Source organism: Elaeis guineensis, chromosome 2, assembly GCF_000442705.2.
Source record: "Elaeis guineensis isolate ETL-2024a chromosome 2, EG11, whole genome shotgun sequence".
In the NCBI taxonomy this organism is placed as follows: Eukaryota; Viridiplantae; Streptophyta; class Magnoliopsida; order Arecales; family Arecaceae; genus Elaeis; species Elaeis guineensis.
The window spans coordinates 119,113,998-119,132,983 of record NC_025994.2 but is presented as its reverse complement, the minus strand read 5'-3'; the positions used below and the strand labels follow the sequence as shown (position 1 = coordinate 119,132,983).

Here is an 18,986-nt window from a genome sequence, read left to right as displayed (position 1 = left end):
AGGAAATTAAAGAAAGGAGGCCAGAAAAAATATCTTATGATCAGTTGAACTAGGAACATCTCAAAGAATGTGGTTAGGTCGCATTTGGCACATGTTTTCAAGAATGCAGGTGAGTTTGAATCATCTCAACTTCATGCATATTCACACCGGAAAATTCTGGCGCACATCATCTGTGTATCACAAAATGGCAGGTTATTGCTGGTTCTCTCTGGCGACGGCCGGAACATATCAGAATTCTGAATAAATTCTGCTAGCAATGTTTCTAAGGAAATTGTGAAGCCCTCGATTGGTCAATTGATCATAATCTAGTATAGTGTTGGAGATATATCATATGAGGTATGGTTAGGCCACTGGTCAATTGGATCGGGGCATGCGACCTGGTAGGTACTCTGCTAGGTGATAGGTCTTCTTGACCAAACTAATAAAAAATAGTCAAGCTATATGGATAACAGGGCCAAGAACATTCGAATAATGTGGTTCGATCACAACGTGGTAGGAAAACACAATGCCCTTCATGCATTATGACATGGAGGGTCTCCGGTCCACTGTTCTACGCTTCCACCAACTTCCTCGGCCAAAAACAAGCGACACTTTTAAGAATGGCAAAAAATTAACTCTACGACTCATATATATATATATATATATATATATATATATATATATATATATATATATATGTATATATCTTATTTTTATATGGGAAAATAAAGATTGCAAAACCTTTTTGCCAATATACTAATGTCCATGGACTCCACATGAGAAATTATTAGATGAAATTATTCTATCATCTAGTATATATGCAAATTCAATCATATGCTTGGTTTCTCATTAATTACTAATCATGATCAAACAGGACTTTAGTAGGAAACTATTAACTGCTCTGAAAGCAACCACACTTCTGCTATAGCGATTCCCACCACCCCACACAGTGGTCCCCAATACCATCATGGACCCACCTTTTTTTGTTTTTTTTGTGTTTATGTTTGGACCACCTCTTCACTTTTTCGCACTCACAACCAGCATTTTTTTCCCTATTGTGGCCCACACTACCACGTTGGACCCCACCTCTTCACACTCACAACAAGGGCTATTATTTTTGGTTCCCTACTAAACCACGTTGAATCATACTTAGCAATTAATGGGAACCATCTGGCATGTGATCTTCAGCCTCAAGGCTCACCAACTTAAAAAAAAAAAAAAAAAATGCAGTTCCATCCAATCCAATCAAAGTTGTGATCAAGTAATTGTAACTGATTAGAGAAATTGGCAAAGGCAGGTACATGGCCAGCAATTAAAAAGTAATATTTGTCCCCCTCATTTATTACATAATCAACCCTGAAAATTCTCCAAGGACAGCAAAGTTTCAGGGAAGCTGAGAGGGCATAGAGAACAATATAATCACACAGCAGGTGTATCGCTTTTTCAGCAGCCATAGGCGGTACTGAAATAGCTCTTGATGACATTGTCGCACAGGATCTGCAAGATGTTGCCGTGAGATGGGCCGACAAAGCGGGGTGTCTTGAACTGGTTCATTGCAGTCCCAAGGCTCATACAATGTTCTAGAATCTTCCGGAAGGTTCCTTTCCCGACGATACGAAGCTCAAGCGGTCCGATGCCACCCGCCCTCCTTGAGGTGACATAGCCTCCATCCACAAAAGCCAGGTCCAAGCAATTGCAGCAGCTGCTCAGAACCTCTTCGCCGGCATCCGAGCTCAGCTCCCAGAAGATCACATAGTGGCCAGGGTGTGTTGAACCATCGATGTGGCTCGTAAAATCCACAAGCTCGAGCTTCTCCGCTGCTAGGAGCTTGGCCGCCTCCTCGGCGGCCACCATCACATCTTTCTCTGTGTTCTTGTCGATGTTGATGGATAGGACTACGTTTCTCCGGCATACATATCTCAGCTCCGGCGTGGAGTTATGGAACCCTACTACCTTTACGATGTCCCCCAGCCTATAGCGACATAGACCTGTGATCGGATGCAAAACCACCAAGACTATTGTCAGCAATTAAATCCCCACATAATAACTTCACTATTTTATTTTTTGATGATTAAGGAGGCAATTGTCACCATATATAATATTATTTAGGAGGAGCACGGATCCTCTGTGGTGCAACATAGCATGTGGTGGCCGTCCATCCTATGATGGATGGCCAACAAACAAAATGCGCATGGGCATGATAAGTGCATACACATAGTATGTGTTGTTGGCTGTCCATCAAGACCGCACACTGCAGAGGACCGGTTTTTAGTAGAAGAATATACAAATAGAGGAGGAGAAAGGGGGGAAAAAAAAAGTCACTATGGATTACAGAAGCTCAATGAACCCATGAAGTTTCAGTGACATCAAACAGATCAGTACCTCTGTGTATGATACTTCACTGATTTTATATGGGCAAGTTGCATTAATGTTACAAGTTTCAGGTGATTAATAAATAATCAGCAAATATGGTAAATTTGTGATATTACAGGATATGAAAGATATCCAACGATCATAACTGAAGACACCTTACGAAACCGTGCACATTAGAGTTTCCAAGTTTTAATCCCAGCATTTCATTGGCTCGAAGGAATGAACAGTAAAAAATAATATAACAGGACAGAGAGAAATAACATGAATACATACCTGCAAAACTGGTGACAACAACTTCATACTCTTTGCCAACCTCAACTTCCGTAAGACCAACAGGCTCTGATTCTATGTAGTCATTGGAGGCAGAATTCTGCAACCCCTCAGGCTTTAGCAGAGGAATAAATTCAAAGAACGCAATGTTGGGAAGCACCGTAAAAGTTGCCAACTCGGGAGGCAGTCTCGGGTTTACATTTGCACCAACCCATCCCTCCGAAGCTCCATAATCAGCACATATCAGTGGCAAGCTTCCTGCGTAATGTCTTAATTTTTTCAAGTATGGTTCCATAGCTCCCGTCATAATGCCATAGACATATTTGGCATTGGGAAAAAGTTCTGGGATCACACCATACCAGTTGCTTAATCCCTTACATCTTTTGTATATGGAATCTGCCAGTGTGGGATTTGGGAATAGAAGTTTCGAAACAGCTGCCCGCACAGATGGGACAGTAATTCTGCTGGAGAGAACTCCATGGCTGATATCATGACAAAGATCTTCCCAAACCAGCTCAAATGTTCGAAATGCATTAACCAAGCTGTGGGAAAATTGTGCAAATACCCACTGCACTTCATCTGAGAAGATTAGCCCACATAGAAGGTGGCAATACAAAGACTGATCGGAGTGGGGACAGAATATAACTTCATCAGGACTGCAGCACTGAGACTGGATGTCCTTCATTATGCGTCTGAAGTGTTTGCTTCGGTAAATATTTGTTGTGGCTGCTGCAGCGGGAAGGCCCCCATTTGTTTTCATCTCCATGCTGCTGTAGATGAATTGTAAAGCTTTTCCATTCCTAATTGGGTATTCTCTGCAAAAAGATATTGTTGGTGGATTTGATATCTATGTTAAGTATTGTTATATCCTTCTAGTTTGTGATAAAATGGATGCAGAGTACAAGATTAATATGATATCTAGCCAAGGACATCTAACAAAACTAAGGATTGCATTGAAGGTTAAAATTATCTTTTCTATCAAAGTTCATGTTTGCTTGTCATGCATAGTTCAGAAGAAACGGGCTACTGGACTAAAGAAATATGACATAATAATATAAATATTGTCTGAAAAAGGAAAAAAAAAACATATAATTAACAACACTACATCTACTTCATTTAATCTGCAATATATAAACAATTTAGACATTGGAATAGAAATTTAGGAAGAAAAAAAATTCTGAAAACAGTGGTTCTTGAAGAACAAAGTCAAGTCTCACAAAATGTAACCTGAAGTTGGATAAACAAGGCAATCTCTAAAACCATACGCATTTCTTACAGGCATTCTTCAGTGTGAAAGAATTTCATACCGGTTCCTGAAAGCGAATGAAATCCTATATATCTGCACCGTCGTCTGAAGTAGCTCTTCATTGAATGGAAGAAACTTGCGCTTTCCCTGTGCCGTACCAGAACTGTAGCAAAGATAAGCTTTCCAGTTATCCGGCAATTGATACTTGGTACCCAAAAGAACAAAGAAAACAAGGAATCGCAAGTAACTAATACCTGACTGTAATCGCTGTTAAAGGTTTCCCAGTGAGAACGGGTGAAGTTTCTCCATCAAAAATCCTTTGAATGTAAGGCTCTAAATCTTGATGAGTGACCAGGGGAATGCGAGCCTTAAAAGTCTCGGGGTCGGTTCTTCCTTCAAGACCAAATTGTTGCAAGTACTCTGTCTCACCATTTTGTTCAAGAATCTTTCGCAGGGTCTCTCTCTGGACCCGGCCGGCATCCTTCGTCAGTATCTCGAACTCCTCTATTACGCTGTCGATGCTGAAAGCTGTCATCTTTTCTAATGTCAATGAAGCTGAAAGCTCTAGGAGATACGTCCAATAAACACTACCAATGCCAAGGAATCTTCCAAGTTACTGCTCCACACGAGAATAATTCAGATGATAAGCACAGAGAATATATTGCACTTGACAAAGACGCAACGAAAAGCACAGCAACGGTCAGCTGACAAGAACCGGATCAAAGACTTCTATTTGCAATATAAACAAAATATAATTAAATACCGAATCAGAGAAGATGGAAGCACTGGATTCTGGAGGCCGATTTTAAGCAAAAACTGGCATTTAAAAATTGCGAGTAATTTTTGAGTAAAGAATCCATAAAGGCTTAATATTCCAAGCACAATATCAACTTAGATGAAAAAAAAGATAATATACTCCAGACCGAGTCAACTCGACTTAAATGTCAATTAAACCGTATATGCTTAAGCTCGAATTTAAACCTTAGACTACTCATATAATATATATTATAAATAAAATATATCATTAAAAATATATATAAATTTAAATAAGCTCACGAACCTTCAAGCTAAATATATAGATAAATATATTAAATCAGCTCGAATAGCTCTCTAGCAACTAGACTCATTGCACGTCTGGACTTACAATTCTTCTAAAGAAACTACAGGAATGGGGTGAAAACGTAAACTGAACGACAGAACAAAACAAACGATCCTCAGCATACACAAGACGGTATATAGAAAAACGGAAATATATCAAGAGAGGAAGAACTTCATTAGCATTAAAAAGAGGAAGAAGACATCAAATTAAGCAGATGGAGGAATAAAAAACTTCATGATGTAGAGAAAAAGTAAAGGTCCAAAAGAAGAGAAAGGAATGGGAAAAGGAGGAACTTCTGAGTCAGATCGAGAAAAGGCTTTCGAAGCTTTGTAGTATAATATTATAGATCACAGAAACATCGTAGGCATTCTCGAATGTACGGGTCTCCGAAATAAGAAAAAAAAGGCACAAAAGAAGCACAAATATAGTGCAATAATTCGATCAAATGCTAGTTAAATGAAAAAATCTCTTCCAACAGACCTCGAAGAGAGCACAGTCCCGAGCTTTCAGTACCAAAGCTGCGGCCTTTCCAGAGAAAACATGAAATGAAGAGACGAAAACGATCAATAAGAAATCAACTTAATGAGTTCTTACTTTTGAATTCAACTGGAGGAGCCTGAAGCCGCCTCGTGAGCTCAGCCCCCTCTTTAACTTCCCTCTGCTCTATTACTCGCTCTCTTTGGGTTGGACTTTGGAGAAAAGGTATAACGAGTCTACTGTATATCCGAGCGTGGTTCCTCCTTAAAAACCTAACAACAAGTAACCAAGCAAAAAGAGTTTTAAAGTCCACCCAGGATCATACTCTCATTCTATCTTACAAGGAAAAAAATGAAGGATTGGATTCTTTTCTGTTTTGCTCTCCCTCTCCGTCTTCTCCAGGCTTTGCTCACTGTGAAGAGTGGAGAGGGGAAGGTTCCCATTTTATAGGGCGAGGTTGCGAAGACGCCATGGAGGCCCACCATAGGCAAAGCCACTGGCTTTAAGTTGGTGATCTCGTGGGATATTACCTCACAGGCTGCCGACGTGCTTGACCAGTGGACCGAGCACTCATGCGTGCTCTTTTTTTTTTTTTTTAATTGATAAACTAAGGAGCTGAAACTATATTAAGGTGGAGAGCAAATGTACGGAAAGCTATACCGAAAGCTATAGGATGATTATAATCTTTTTCAGTGGTATTAAACAAAGATTTCATTAGTGTTACTGAATTGATATAGAAATTAATGATACCACCAATAATCATATTTGCTTGATATATGCTGAACATATATGCTTAATATATATTTATCAAACAAAAAATTCATTAGTATGACTAAATTAATATAAAAATTAATGATATTAGCCGTAACCATATTTGCTCAATATTGCTGATATTGATGATAAATATTTTTTATAAGTATTGTATCCAATAATTCATTCAGGCTATTAGATTATGCTAATATGTTATTAATATTGGATATATGTTTATGATCATAATCTTTCTTAAAAGTAAAAAGATAATGATTCATGGTCTCGCTATATCATATTTAAATATCTAAAAATCTAATATTTTTCTATTTCTTCTTATATATAAGTTGGATTATGATCTTATTATTTTATAATAATATATTATTTTATTATATCAACATATATATTATTAGAATTTTGTATAATCATATTATGTCATAATATTAACAATAAAATTTTAATTTTAAAAATAATTAGTATTTTATTTTTATTTTATTCTATTTAATTTTTATTATCTCTTTTATTATATCTCTTCCTGTACCAAGGTCGGAATCTAGACAAACAATTTTGTTCCAAAATGCGGTTTCCTGAACTCTAATCCTTTGATACAGAATACCTATAAGTTGCCTTTTTTTTTTTGGGTCCAAACTAGTTTCCATTTTCTTAGCTAACAAGTAACATCATAGAGAAATATATTTTTTCCCTCCACTTTTCCCGATCGAGACCAATATTTTACATTCGATGGTGAGATAAAATAAATGGAGCTGGTATTATATATTTAATTTGTACCGTCAATTTATTTGAAAAAGAGTCCAATCATAAGACTGGAGTAGGCAAGTAATGGCAGTTACTGACGTCATTAAAACGGAAAACAACGGTTACAGAGGGTAAAGTGCTAAAGTACAGTGGTCCTGTGCTCCATCTACACATCAAGTGACAAAATCACCCTACATATAAAAACAAATAAAAACTATCTTTATGTATATTATAAATATAATATTAAAGTTCTTAAGGTTTTCTCTTTTCTATCCCTCGTTGGATATGGATCCATTCGGAGGGTGTGGAATTTGGAAAAAGATATGATTCTCATCACTTTGCCCGACTACTTCATTAGACCATCTGGTTAGACATAATTTGGCATGATAGATAAATTATATTTTAAATTATCATATTTCGCATAAAAAATGGATGAGAGCAGGTAAAATAAGTGGTGAGTCCTTTGTCTACTTTTGTGAAAAAAATATAAAATAAATATTATTAAAAAATTATATTCATTTTCCATGTTAAATTTGAAGTGAATATAATCTAAAATTATTATTATTATTATTATTATTGATACAAATGGACGGTCACACTATTCAAATGCGAGGGTAGTCTAAGTAATCAAGGTACATAAGATCTCGTAAGGCTGGCATGCAGACATCCTCCTGCCTCCAGATCCAGTCCGTCGAGTGCTCTGCCATAAAGGTAGCAATTCAGTCTGCACGCTGTTCGTCTCCTGATAGACATGCCGGATGGACACCGCTACAGAATGATGAAGGAAAATCCAGATGTCCCAAACCAACGGATGAGCCTCCATCTAGTCCGGACCGTCCCGGATCCGGTCGATGATAGTGGCAGAATTGCCCTCGATGAAGATCCTCTCCGTCCAAAGGTTCTTACAGCAAAAATGATACCAACCCAAGCAGTATGAAGCTTTGCACCGGAGACAGAAGGCTCGAAGATGTGGGATCTTCCAACTACTAACAGTTGAGCATCAGGGCCATGAATGACGAAATTGGTTCCACCTCTGCCACCCCTAACACTGCCATCAAAATTTACTTTGACACTCTCCGTGGGAGGGGGCTCTCAGGAGATGTATAAAGCCTACCGGATCACTGCTAGTAGGGGTGCAAATGGATCGGATTGGATCGGATCATGAGTGACCTCGATTCGACCCAGTCTCTTGATCGAGTCCTAATGTTGGATCCAGACCCAATCCAATTGAAAATCAGATCGGATCGGATCGGATTCATAATAAAAAAATCTATCCTATTAGATTATTTGGATCGGATCGGATCCATATATAATCCGATCTCAATTTAAAAAAATTTGGATCCGGTTTGGGCCTAAATTCTGATTAGGCCTTATTCATATGATAAACCAACATATATGAAGTTTATGACGAAAAAATAAATATTACTTTATCTTGATAATTAATTTATAAATAATTTTTCAAAATCTCATAGTCAAATTGAGTAAAACTGTATGAAAAATAATAATACTATAAAAACATTTGAAATTTTAATCTCATTTAATTTGTTCTATAGTTTACATGTTAGATCAATACTGAATTTGGATCGGGTCAGGTCCGAATTTAGTAAATCCAGACTCGATCCGAAATATTGAATGGATCTAATTGGCTTCAACATCTTCAAATGTGCCTTCACCATCCATTCTTGGGTTCTAATGCACCAACTTTTACTATCAGATGAAACTTGGTACTAAATCCACTTCTTCTCAATCTTATTTATTAACAGTCTCCGAGCTACAAGTCCACTGTACAAGTCACAGACTTGGGAGCATTGCCAAGACAAGTAGGTACAGTAAATGTTACCAAATGAAGCCACTTTACGGTATGCCAAATTATCATTTACATAAAAAGGCACATTACTGCAGTTATATTCCTGAAAAACCGGGATCCTGGTCTGGGCAGACTGGAGACAGACCTAACTTTTGGCATTTTTTGTACAAAGTAACTGCTCTAGGACTCGAACCCCTACCATTGCACTTGGGGCAAAGCGACTGCCCAAGACTCGAACCCATATTATTGCACTTATGACTATCTTTTATCTAGCCTTCTAAAAATGCAGCAAGAGCATTTTTTTAAATATCTTTCTGATTAAAACTTGGCCACTTTGTAATATAGAAAATTTCGTTCTATCTAATCCTCTACAATGCAAAAAAATGCATTTTTTTGATATGTTGCTTATATCCTTTCAGGTGGTTCCTACCTCCCTTTCAATCTAAATTAAAAAAAAAAAAAAATATTACTAATACCCCAACTGGCAAGGTTCACCCCAAAGAGTATCACCATTATGAATGTCGCTCAAAAATCTGGATTTTATGTCTTGCTAGGTGTTGGACCAAGGTTTGCCAAATCGGTACTGGCGGGCGTGCTGACTAGTGACTAGTTTAGCATGGTACAGATCTGTATCATGCTATTCTTAGGCATACAGAAACAAGGATGGAGGGTGAGATGGAGGAGGGAGAGAGGGTGAGAGAGGGGGGGGGGGGGTAAGAGGAGGATAAAGAGGAAGGAGAAGAGAAAACCCTAACCCTATGAAATTGGAGTGTGAGAGAAGGGAAGGAAGAGGGACAAGGAGAATAGGGAGAGAGAAAGAGAGAGAGAGATCAATTGAGAGGGAGAGAGAGACATTGATCAATCGAGAGAGAGAGAGGAAGGGGGGGCCTCACCTGCCATTGCCGTCATCATCCATCGTTAGTGACGGATGGCTTCAAACAGGATTAGGGTCTCCAAGACATCGAAAGAAGCGAGCGAGGCATTGAATGGAGCAAGCAAGCCTTTTATGATCATTTCAAAAGGGTGAACTATGCTAGTAATTTACTGGTTTATTTCAGTATATGCCTAAATCGGCTGGTTTAGCACAATTTGGCAATCCTTGGATGGACCTATTGTAAGCAGAGAGCTCTCCTGATGCTGACACCAGAAAGTTAGGATGATGTTTGATGGTTATAGTAAAAAAGACTCCCTGGTTTTGTTCAAATATCTCTAATAAGAATCATTCCCAAAACAAGTAGTTGCAATATGCTTCTTTTCAGTTTTACCCTCATAGTAGGAATCTTCTACTTAAGGAAATACATCTGCTCGGAAACTTCCTTGAATCTCAAACCCACACCTAGCATCTAAGATTTTACTTGTGATAATATTAGAAAACTAAAATGATTTCCTTTTCCCCCTTGAGGAAAATACAGTTGGGATGTTACTACCTGGATTTGAACCTAATTGATTTGAAAAAGTCCTGTTGGAAAATCAACTAAAATGGTGTTTCAATTAATTTGTACCTTCAAAAATGAGCCGCAACCCTAAAACTTCAGGATATCTTTAGAATTAGCTCATCTCAATCACCAATCCGTGTTAAGGGTTTTCACCATCTAGTTTGCATCTTAAAAGCATGAATAGTTGATTTATTTAATAAGCTAAGTAATATGATATACAGTGGGTATAGAGCTTCCTTAGGGTTTGCTTCGAATCCTATCAATTGATAAAGATGAGGTTAGCTGGTAGATCCAATGAGTAAGACTTAGGTGAACCAACTATACATATCTGACATCTTCTAGCATATATAGTTGCAGATAACAGGCCAATGGTTTCCAGAGCAAACCTATAGAGAGCAAAAGTTATTATTATTATTATTTTTTAAAAAAACATCCATAAAAGAAAATTAAAGAAGGCCAAACTAAAACTTATGCATATCAAGCACGCTCCAGGCCCTTAATGGCCAGATGTTCAAACAAAGCTTGAAAATGATCAGCAAAGCAAAAAAATCAGGCCAATCAAGGTTGGGACTAGTTGGTGCTACCAGGTAGCCTGATATACTGACACCCTTAAAACTGTACAAAAATCAAGTCATTGGATCTCTTCTCTTCATAGTATTCAATCAAAAATCAAATAGTAACAAAGTTCAAGTAACTCTTGAGTGAACTTTGCCTATTATTATTTTCATGTTCCAAGCTTTCACTGGAATCAATCTGATCACTGCTTCCATTCTTCTTTATTGTTTAATCATTTTGTCACCTCTCACAAGATAAACACTAAGCAAACCACAAATAATTACTGTTCTTTGATTACCTGACATGCTGTCATTCAAATTCCTAGGTAAAAGTTAGTTCATAGAACTTCCTCATGCAAAATTATAAAAACCAGATCAGACCACCCAGTCCAACTGGATAACCAGTGAACAGGTCACCTGTCTGCTCCACTTTTGCAAAAACGACCGGGAATGTGGTTGACGTTGATCTGATAAGAATCAGGTGAACGGTCAAAACAGATAATTACCGTTCTTCGATTACTTGACATGCTATCATTCAAATGCTAAAATAAGGGTTATTGTGTAGAATTTCCCCAAACGTAGTTATAAAAACCTGGACCAGACCACCTGGTCCAAGAGGGAAACCAGTGAACAGATCATGTCTGGTCTGGTTTTGGAAAAGGATCAAAAATGCAATTGACCTTGTAAAAATCAAGTAGAACCAGCCGATTTTCATGAGAACCAGGCGGTTTTCATGGAAACCCGTGACCTGTGGTTAAACAGGGTCAACCAGCTTCAGGAAAAATTTAAAATTACATGCTGACCTGATTCAAACTGCTGTTCTCCTAGGTACCAACATACCCCCTCTGTACCAGGCAACCCATTCAGTTCTGTATAATAGTTATTTATTGCATTTACTATGTATCATTAGAAAAGGGTTGCAATTTAATGCTTTCAATAGTTTGCAACACTAACTCCTTTTGATAATCATTTTTTTTATAAGAAATAAGAGATTTTTTTTTTCTTCTTTTAACACTTCAGATATCAATGTACATATTTTCTTCATTATATGTTTTTATATTTTTAAATTATATGACTGATAACTTTTGTATATTTATGCTTCAAGTGTAGAACGTAGATATATGGAAACGAGTCATATTTAAAGTATAAAACTTATCAACAGTTATGCATATTATTCTTACATTATATCTAATATTTTATATTTTTAAAATATTTTAATATGTTTTAATCTTAGCCCGGTCCGACCAATTGATCCTGTGATTGGATCAGTGACCGAGACCCTTGGCCGGGTCGGTTTCCAGCCCGGTTTTTGTAACCATGCACCCATGCCCATGAGATTAGCTTGTATCAAGGTTCATAATGCACGCCTTTATAACTGACCCCAACTAAAACTGTTATTTATAAGAATTATCACGACCATTATTTGCATCAATGAGAAGCATTTCAAATTATATTAAAATAAAAAATAATCACTGTTATAATGGCTATTGTAATAGTGTTATGCAGAAAGTAATGGGCAATAAGAGGAAATTAACAAATTTATATTTCTATTGACTTTTCATTGGATAAAAATATTATTTTATGAACCAGACAATTACTTTTGGAGGGAACTAGGATGCAAACAAATTCAACTTTATAAAAAAAGCCTATTTTATTTAGAAATAAACTATAAGCAAAAACAATGGCCATTATCTTGTTCTCCGATTATTATATATAATGTAATGGGAGGGCATCAAAACCATTATAACAGCAATTATAATGGTTATAATGCCACAAAAAAAGAACTTGGCATAGATCAAAGGTTTTAAAAGAATTAATTTTGGAGGGAACTCGGATGCAAACAAATTCAACTTTATAAAAAAAGCCCATCTTATTTAGAAATAAAGTATAAGCAAAAACAATGGCCATTATCTTGTTCTCCCATTATTATATATAATGTAATGGGAGGGCATCAAAACCATTATAACGGCCATTATAATGGTTATAATGCCATAATTTAAAACCTTGGCATAGGTCAAAGGAATTACAACATAGTCATCATTTATAGTCACGTATTGTAGAATGGAAAAAAAAAAAAGAAATTACAAAAACAAACACAAGACATGCAACATGATGATAAAAATATGAGAAACCTTTTAAGAGCTACTAGTGGTAAGCGTTACAAATGATGTAGTGTATTCATTTCTGTCAGAAAGCTAATGCTTCTCAGCAGCTTCATTCTAATCTTTTTTAGGTGTTACAGTTCATGCTGTATTTTCTGTAATTTGCGCATGACCACAGTTCAGGCTGTATTTTCTGTAATTTGCATGTGACCAAACCAGATGCTAAATGAGTCACAGCAACCAAGAAAGTTAAAAGACCAGGAAAACCAGATATTGCTATAAGGTTGTGGATGGTACATGAAAGAAATCCTCTTCTTAAAGTTTCTATGTTTCAGATTATTAAACCAAGCTAGGCTAGGAGCAATTACCAAATTTACCTAGATAATTACACCAAAAAACAGATCTTTAAAAAGATGCTCAACACTTGTAAGTTGTCGCAAGATGTTCATGATCTTTAAATTAAAAGGTAGTAAAACATCACTCACGATTTTCCGTCGCCAAATTTCCACCAGTCTGGTTCATACCATTTGTGGCTCCTGGATCAATATACAGATCAATATTTGATAAATATAGAAAAAGAAACCAACTTCCTTAATACTCATCTCGAAGAAAAAGTGCCAATGTCTCAAAAAAACCTAACTACTCACGACTGGGAGAAAACTTCGCCAGATTTCATGCATCCCATATAAACACGGGGTTTGTCCCAATGAGTTGCAAGCATTACTCCCAAAGCATCTAGAAAGAAAAAAGAGTTAGAAAGGAAAAGATTTATTCTAATATCAAATACCTTCAAAAACATCTGAGGATGCACATATGCCTGCACTTGCAATTAGCTTATTCGTTCTATAGCAAGGTCGGTGGAACCATCCGGAACCACCTGGTTCGGGACGTACTAAGCCGTAATGGAGGCAGACCGGGATGGTTCCGGCTTTCACATCGAGAAACCAGCAAGAGAGGGGGAGAGGGAGAAGGAAAGAGAGGAAAAAAGAGAGAGGAAAGGTGATGGAGAGAGAGGGGGATGGTGGCAGAGAGTGAAAGAGGTGGAGGGAGGGCCGGAGAGAGGGCTTTCGAAGTCTTCTCTGCAGTGCTGAAACAGGGGCTTCAACCCCTTTTTCTTTATATATATTTTTTGAAACTTTTTAAGGCAGCAGCAATTGCGTACTTCATTTAAAAAAAAAAAAAAAGTGACCGAGGATCTTGTTCTATAGTGTACCATAAATTGATGAAGGCAATATATAACATTAATATTCCAAAAAGCTACTTTAAGCATGTCAGACTGTCATTTATCAGCCCCATCTCTCTATATTATCATCAGGAAACACTTGGTAGATAATTCATAGCACTCACACAAAAGTTGATATTACCTTGAAACTCAACCAAGGTAGACAACTTCAGTCATATCCACATAAATTGTTGATTTTTCATGATTTCATTACACCACAGGGCAAATTTTGATTTTGATGTTGGCCCACAAATTTTTATGCATTGGATATCAGATTTCCAAAATATCAAAAAACTAGCAGTGCAGCAAATCAATTTAAGGTTCAATCTAAATTTTAGTAATTATAGGCATGATATATGTTGGCATTAGTTAGATGAACTGAACTGTTCTTACGGTGTATTGACCAAAAAAATAATAATAATGCCAGTGTAAGTCATCCAGAACATGATAAGGACAGTTCTTACCGATGTTGACATAAACATCATCATTGACCTTAACATAGAACTCAGCATCCCAGGTGTCTGCAGCATGAGCGAAAAACAGCTTTGTCTTTTTGGGACGTTCTTCTGATGCTTCAATATGATTATCCTATTGGAGATTAAATAATATAAGCCAGTCTGAGCCGTCCAAAGAAACAGACATAAGTTATATCAAAGTCAAATTGTGAAAAAATTCTCTACTTAAAATGAACAGCTTCCTAGCCCACAGGCTTCTCTAACTTGTCAAACAAATAATCACAACATAAACTGAAGCTCAGCTACAGTTTACTACATGATATTAAATATGTGTTCGAGACATAGATTCAAGGTGTGTCAAATAAGAATGGATAAACACAAAACGTGACAGATGTTTTGATTTCTTAACAAGTTCAAGTGAGTCCAAAGATCATCACAAAGTTATGATGCACAGAATAAGAAATGAGAAAAAAAAAGAAAGAAAAAAAATAGTGAACAATAAGGAGATCCAGCAAGCAAAACCCTGTAAAAAAATTCCTCCTACAAGAAAATAGAAGAGTAGAGAATTCCTACTAAACAAATAGGGGTGTCCTCTGTTGCGATAATAATGTTTTTCCTTAGTGTTGGTGCTAAACACTATTATATAAAATCAGCAAGGTTACAATAAAAACATGCCTCATCATCCATTTATTGAAGCTACTAGATTCTCCTCCACAACCAATTAATAGCATTTTCCATCTCTTCACGTGTCTCAAAGAAGATAGCACCATCACTTAACAATCATTGATTTCTTTGACAAAAGCACATGCTCCACTGGCTGGTTAATTAGCATATTTAATGGTTGCATGTTGTAATTTCAACTTCATTAAACAATACATATATTACAATACTGACCTCCTTGAAGTTCCTCAAGTAAGTTGTTGGTGAACAGTCTGTTTCACACAATTAATTTCAAGGTTGGCTTGGAACTACTTTAAATCATTCCACTCAAGTGGGAATCATGTCTTACATTTTGAAAAGAAGGTAGGCTTGTTCCGCTGGATATGGCTTAATTTTTAAGCGTGTAAGTTTTTACAATTATTGCTTTTTATGGGAGAACAAAAACACAAACGAGAACATATCCATCGACGAATTTGGCAAGTTAGATGATATTGTAGTTTAAATAGCCATTTCCTATTTGTTTCCTCAATTCAAAAATACAACATAAGGTGTAGCTAACCACAGAACAAATCAACAAACTGTTCTAATGCATTTATAAGACTATCAGCACATATATGAGTTAGACAGGTAAATTAAAAGCAGCTTGAAGGACTAACCAAACAAACAAGAATGTGAGGGAAATGGATAACAATCAAGGAAATTGTGAAGAAAGTGTCAAGAGAGCAAACAGACATACAAGAATGACGAAATCCTTTGTATGCATATTTTCATCATCAATTTCCCTGTCAAAACTGTCTCCTCTATGTGTACTGCACCTAAGCAAAAAAAAAATCAGATAAAGACCTCCCTGGAATCTTTTTGGTTGTTATTTTAACACAAAATAAGACCTTCTCCCGATCACAAATCGTACTAGGACGCCTTTCTCTTCTTCCAACCTTTTCAATGCAGGACCTGTGCAAAGTCAGATTAGACAAAGCATTTGATTTGGCAAAATAGATAACTCCTAAGAATCACATATTATTTCAGCATTCATAAAGCACTTAATGTTTCTTGAAATGTGTGGCTCGCATAAATTCATATATTTCAATATATACTTCTTAAATTAAAATATATTTTACAAACCAAACAGCATATAATTATTCAATAAAAATATCATATGCGTGCAAGTGGTTATGTGCTTTCCCATAGCTGTTAACTGGATTGATCAAGATTATTGGGAGGCTGTCATCAAATTGGCAGAAAGCAACCCGATCTGCTTATAAAACTTTCTCTTGATGGGACGATGTTGGGAGGTGGTGGTTAGTTGTAACATGGAAGTGATTATATTGACACCAGAATACACCAACAACTAGATATGTATGTGAGAGAAAAATTTGAATTAAAGGAGATACAAACATAAATTGTTCCTTATAGAGGGGATGGTATGTGATCTAATAGACGGTTTGGTCTGACATAGACCTCCCACATTCTCATAATTTAACTCATAAAAACAATTTCAAAACAGTACCACATTGCACAAAGGTTTGTCCACCATAACTGGTATAACCGTATAAATGTATTCGCAGTGAAACAATAATATATTTTCATACAAACATATAGAAGCATAATTCAATTAAATTTAACATAAAAGCAATCAATTGCTTTTCCAAATTTTCCAACTAGTCCAACTTAGGTTGACTAGGTCCAGTCGAGTGGATCTCCACTCAGATTTTAATCAGGTTATACTTCGAGGATGGGAGTCCAACATCGATTATGTGAGCTATTAGATATGATCTACTATCTCTAAATTGCTTCTACATTAAAAATCTTGACAACTTGATGCATAGTTTAGAGCTCTCCAAATTACATGATTTTGAGTGCTTAAGCAGTTTAGAGGCAAAAAATTACACCAATTGCTCAGATCACTGATGCTGAACCTTGACCCTCCAATCATGACCTAAACAGATTTGAGTAGAGATCCATCGACAAGATCCTAGACAACCTCTTATTATTGTTTTATTACCACTAGTAGGAGTAGCATTACTACTACTAAAATACAAGAAGCAGAAAGCAGTCCATTTCTTTCATGGAGAATCTCAAAAGAAGAGAGGGCAAGCACTATACCAGTTGGAAGCCATGACCTCCGAATCGCATCTCTACTGTTCTTCCGCCCGAATTCTGTGATGACTCCTATAACAGCCATCAGCCTTCTCCTATTATTAGTCCCATTAGTCTCAGAAGAGTAACTTCCCACAAAGCCTTCATGCCTTGCTGCAGCCAGCTCCATCTCAAGTGCTGCTAATCTCTTATGTTGGTGCCTGACAATTAAAATATCTGCATTCAAGCCCTAGTAAAAAATTTCAAATCACTCAGATCTGCTCTCATTCTACCCAAAAATTTGGTATATGAAGGCGAATTACCTGCAAGCTACTACCTTCAGTGTATCATCAACTGATATAGCTGACTGCGCCTGAAACAGAGACAAAAAGCTCAGATCTCTTCAATGCTATGAGCCACCCCAAGATAGCGACAACTGCCTAAGCTCAGAAGTTGACTCCAATCATGCCTTCTCTAGGAGACGATGTAAAAATTTAAACGACTGACGTGAAAGAAAAGCATAAGAACTTGATGTTGTATCTAAGCTAAAAAAATTTACTACAATCACACATGGAGATCGTGTCTTTGTACAAGAATCCATGTCAAATTCAAGATTTACCACTAGTTTGTGTCAAGAAAAGCATGAAGAACTGAATATACTCCACAAAACCCTAACTGGATTGAAAACAAAAAGCGATGCGAACACACGTCTCAAGAAAAACGAAAAGCAATACCTGGCTGGTCCTCCGATCGAGTTCTTTAATGAGATAAACCCTATTTTCTGCGTCCTGCCACAGACTAATACCAGAAAAAGAAAAAGATTCCACTTAAATTCGAATAATTGCCGGTAATTCTTTAAACGCACGCATGCAACTCTAATTCTAGCGATCAAGAACCCTAAAATTCTTTCAAGAACCGAAAATGAAGACGAAAAAGTGATCGACGGAGGGAGAGAGGCGCGCCTCACCGGCCGGCAACGTAGAAGGAGGCCATAGTGGCGAACATTGCGAGCATCACCGAGGAGATCCGAGAGCGGAGCATCAGCCCCGGCTGGCGGTGGCCCGATCCTCGGCTCTGCATCTTTTCTTCTTCCCTCCCTCCCTCGATGACCCAATAATCCTCACACCATCCTCCCCAATTTTGTGATTAGATATATTGGAAGGGGTAGCGGGTCAGGGAGAGAGACGAAGGAGAAGGAGAGAGGAGCTTGGTCGACGGAAAAGAACGACCTCTCGACCGATGTCGGCAGCGATCGCAAAGAATGAAAGCACGGAGGGGGGCAAAGAGGATTTATTTTTGATTAAGAGAAGAAAGATGGATTTATTTGAAGATGGATGGTAAAAATGTAGAAACCCGTTTAACAGTGATTGGCGGCTAATGAGGCCCCGCTCTATCCCGTGTCACCGCGTATCTGAAAGATGACAAAAATGAATCCCACATATTTAATATACATAATAAATTACAATAACTATCTTAAAATTTATATTTATTATATTTATATCCAACGGTTCGTGAAATATACGCTAACCATAGTTAAATTAACAACATTAGTGAAGTAAAACAATTTATCTCATATAAAAAATTTAAATTATTCTTAAATGGGAGGAGGATTTTTTGTGCAACACCATATTCTTCATCTCTCGTCCCTTCTCTTTGTCTGAACGTAATTTCATGATCACCCGTGCAAATAAATTCCTTTTGGCATGGCTTGATGTAACTGTTGTCTT

The 18,986-nt window shown here is 37.0% G+C and overlaps 2 protein-coding genes across 3 annotated transcripts; both read right to left on the bottom strand.

The window, feature by feature from the left end:
* Window positions 1-1,254: 1,254 nt before the first annotated feature.
* LOC140855857 (jasmonoyl--L-amino acid synthetase GH3.5-like) lies at window positions 1,255-4,403 on the bottom strand. The gene is made up of 4 exons (XM_073253034.1): window positions 4,123-4,403; window positions 3,930-4,031; window positions 2,626-3,437; window positions 1,255-1,967 (listed from the first exon to the last, which is right to left on the bottom strand). The coding sequence occupies exons 1-4, from the start codon at window positions 4,401-4,403 to the stop codon at window positions 1,423-1,425; spliced, it is 1,740 nt and encodes a 579-aa protein (XP_073109135.1). The 3' UTR covers window positions 1,255-1,422.
* On the bottom strand, window positions 4,277-18,567 carry LOC105039736 (hydroxyproline O-galactosyltransferase HPGT1). Of its 2 annotated transcripts, XM_073253035.1 has the most exons (11): window positions 18,227-18,567; window positions 17,994-18,057; window positions 17,583-17,632; window positions 17,287-17,480; window positions 16,071-16,134; window positions 15,920-15,992; window positions 14,533-14,656; window positions 13,494-13,581; window positions 13,332-13,382; window positions 5,562-5,716; window positions 4,277-4,484 (listed from the first exon to the last, which is right to left on the bottom strand). In XM_073253035.1, the coding sequence occupies exons 1-11, from the start codon at window positions 18,337-18,339 to the stop codon at window positions 4,456-4,458; spliced, it is 1,005 nt and encodes a 334-aa protein (XP_073109136.1). In that variant the 5' UTR covers window positions 18,340-18,567; the 3' UTR covers window positions 4,277-4,455. The 2 variants fall into 2 exon arrangements, with proteins under 2 accessions (XP_073109136.1, XP_073109137.1); XM_073253036.1 differs by lacking the exons at window positions 4,277-4,484; window positions 5,562-5,716; window positions 13,332-13,382 and having other exon boundaries at window positions 13,396-13,581; window positions 15,920-15,998; window positions 18,227-18,566.
* Between the last annotated feature and the right edge of the window lie 419 nt (window positions 18,568-18,986).

Bases quoted from the DNA above. Each gene is read 5' to 3' on its own strand.
- LOC105039736 (XM_073253035.1), bottom strand. From the start codon at position 18,339: ATGCAGAGCCGAGGATCGGGCCACCGCCAGCCGGGGCTGATGCTCCGC. The intron at 18,058-18,226 runs GTGAGGCGCGCC...TTCTGGTATTAG, and splicing joins TCCTTCTACGTTGCCGGCCG to TCTGTGGCAGGACGCAGAAA. The intron at 4,485-5,561 runs GTAAGAACTCAT...CGTGTGGAGCAG, and splicing joins TCCTCCAGTTGAATTCAAAA to TAACTTGGAAGATTCCTTGG.
- LOC140855857 (XM_073253034.1), bottom strand. From the start codon at position 4,403: ATGACAGCTTTCAGCATCGACAGCGTAATAGAGGAGTTCGAGATACTG. The intron at 3,438-3,929 runs GTATGAAATTCT...ATCTTTTTGCAG, and splicing joins TCATTCGCTTTCAGGAACCG to AGAATACCCAATTAGGAATG. The intron at 1,968-2,625 runs GTATGTATTCAT...ATCCGATCACAG, and splicing joins TGTTGTCACCAGTTTTGCAG to GTCTATGTCGCTATAGGCTG.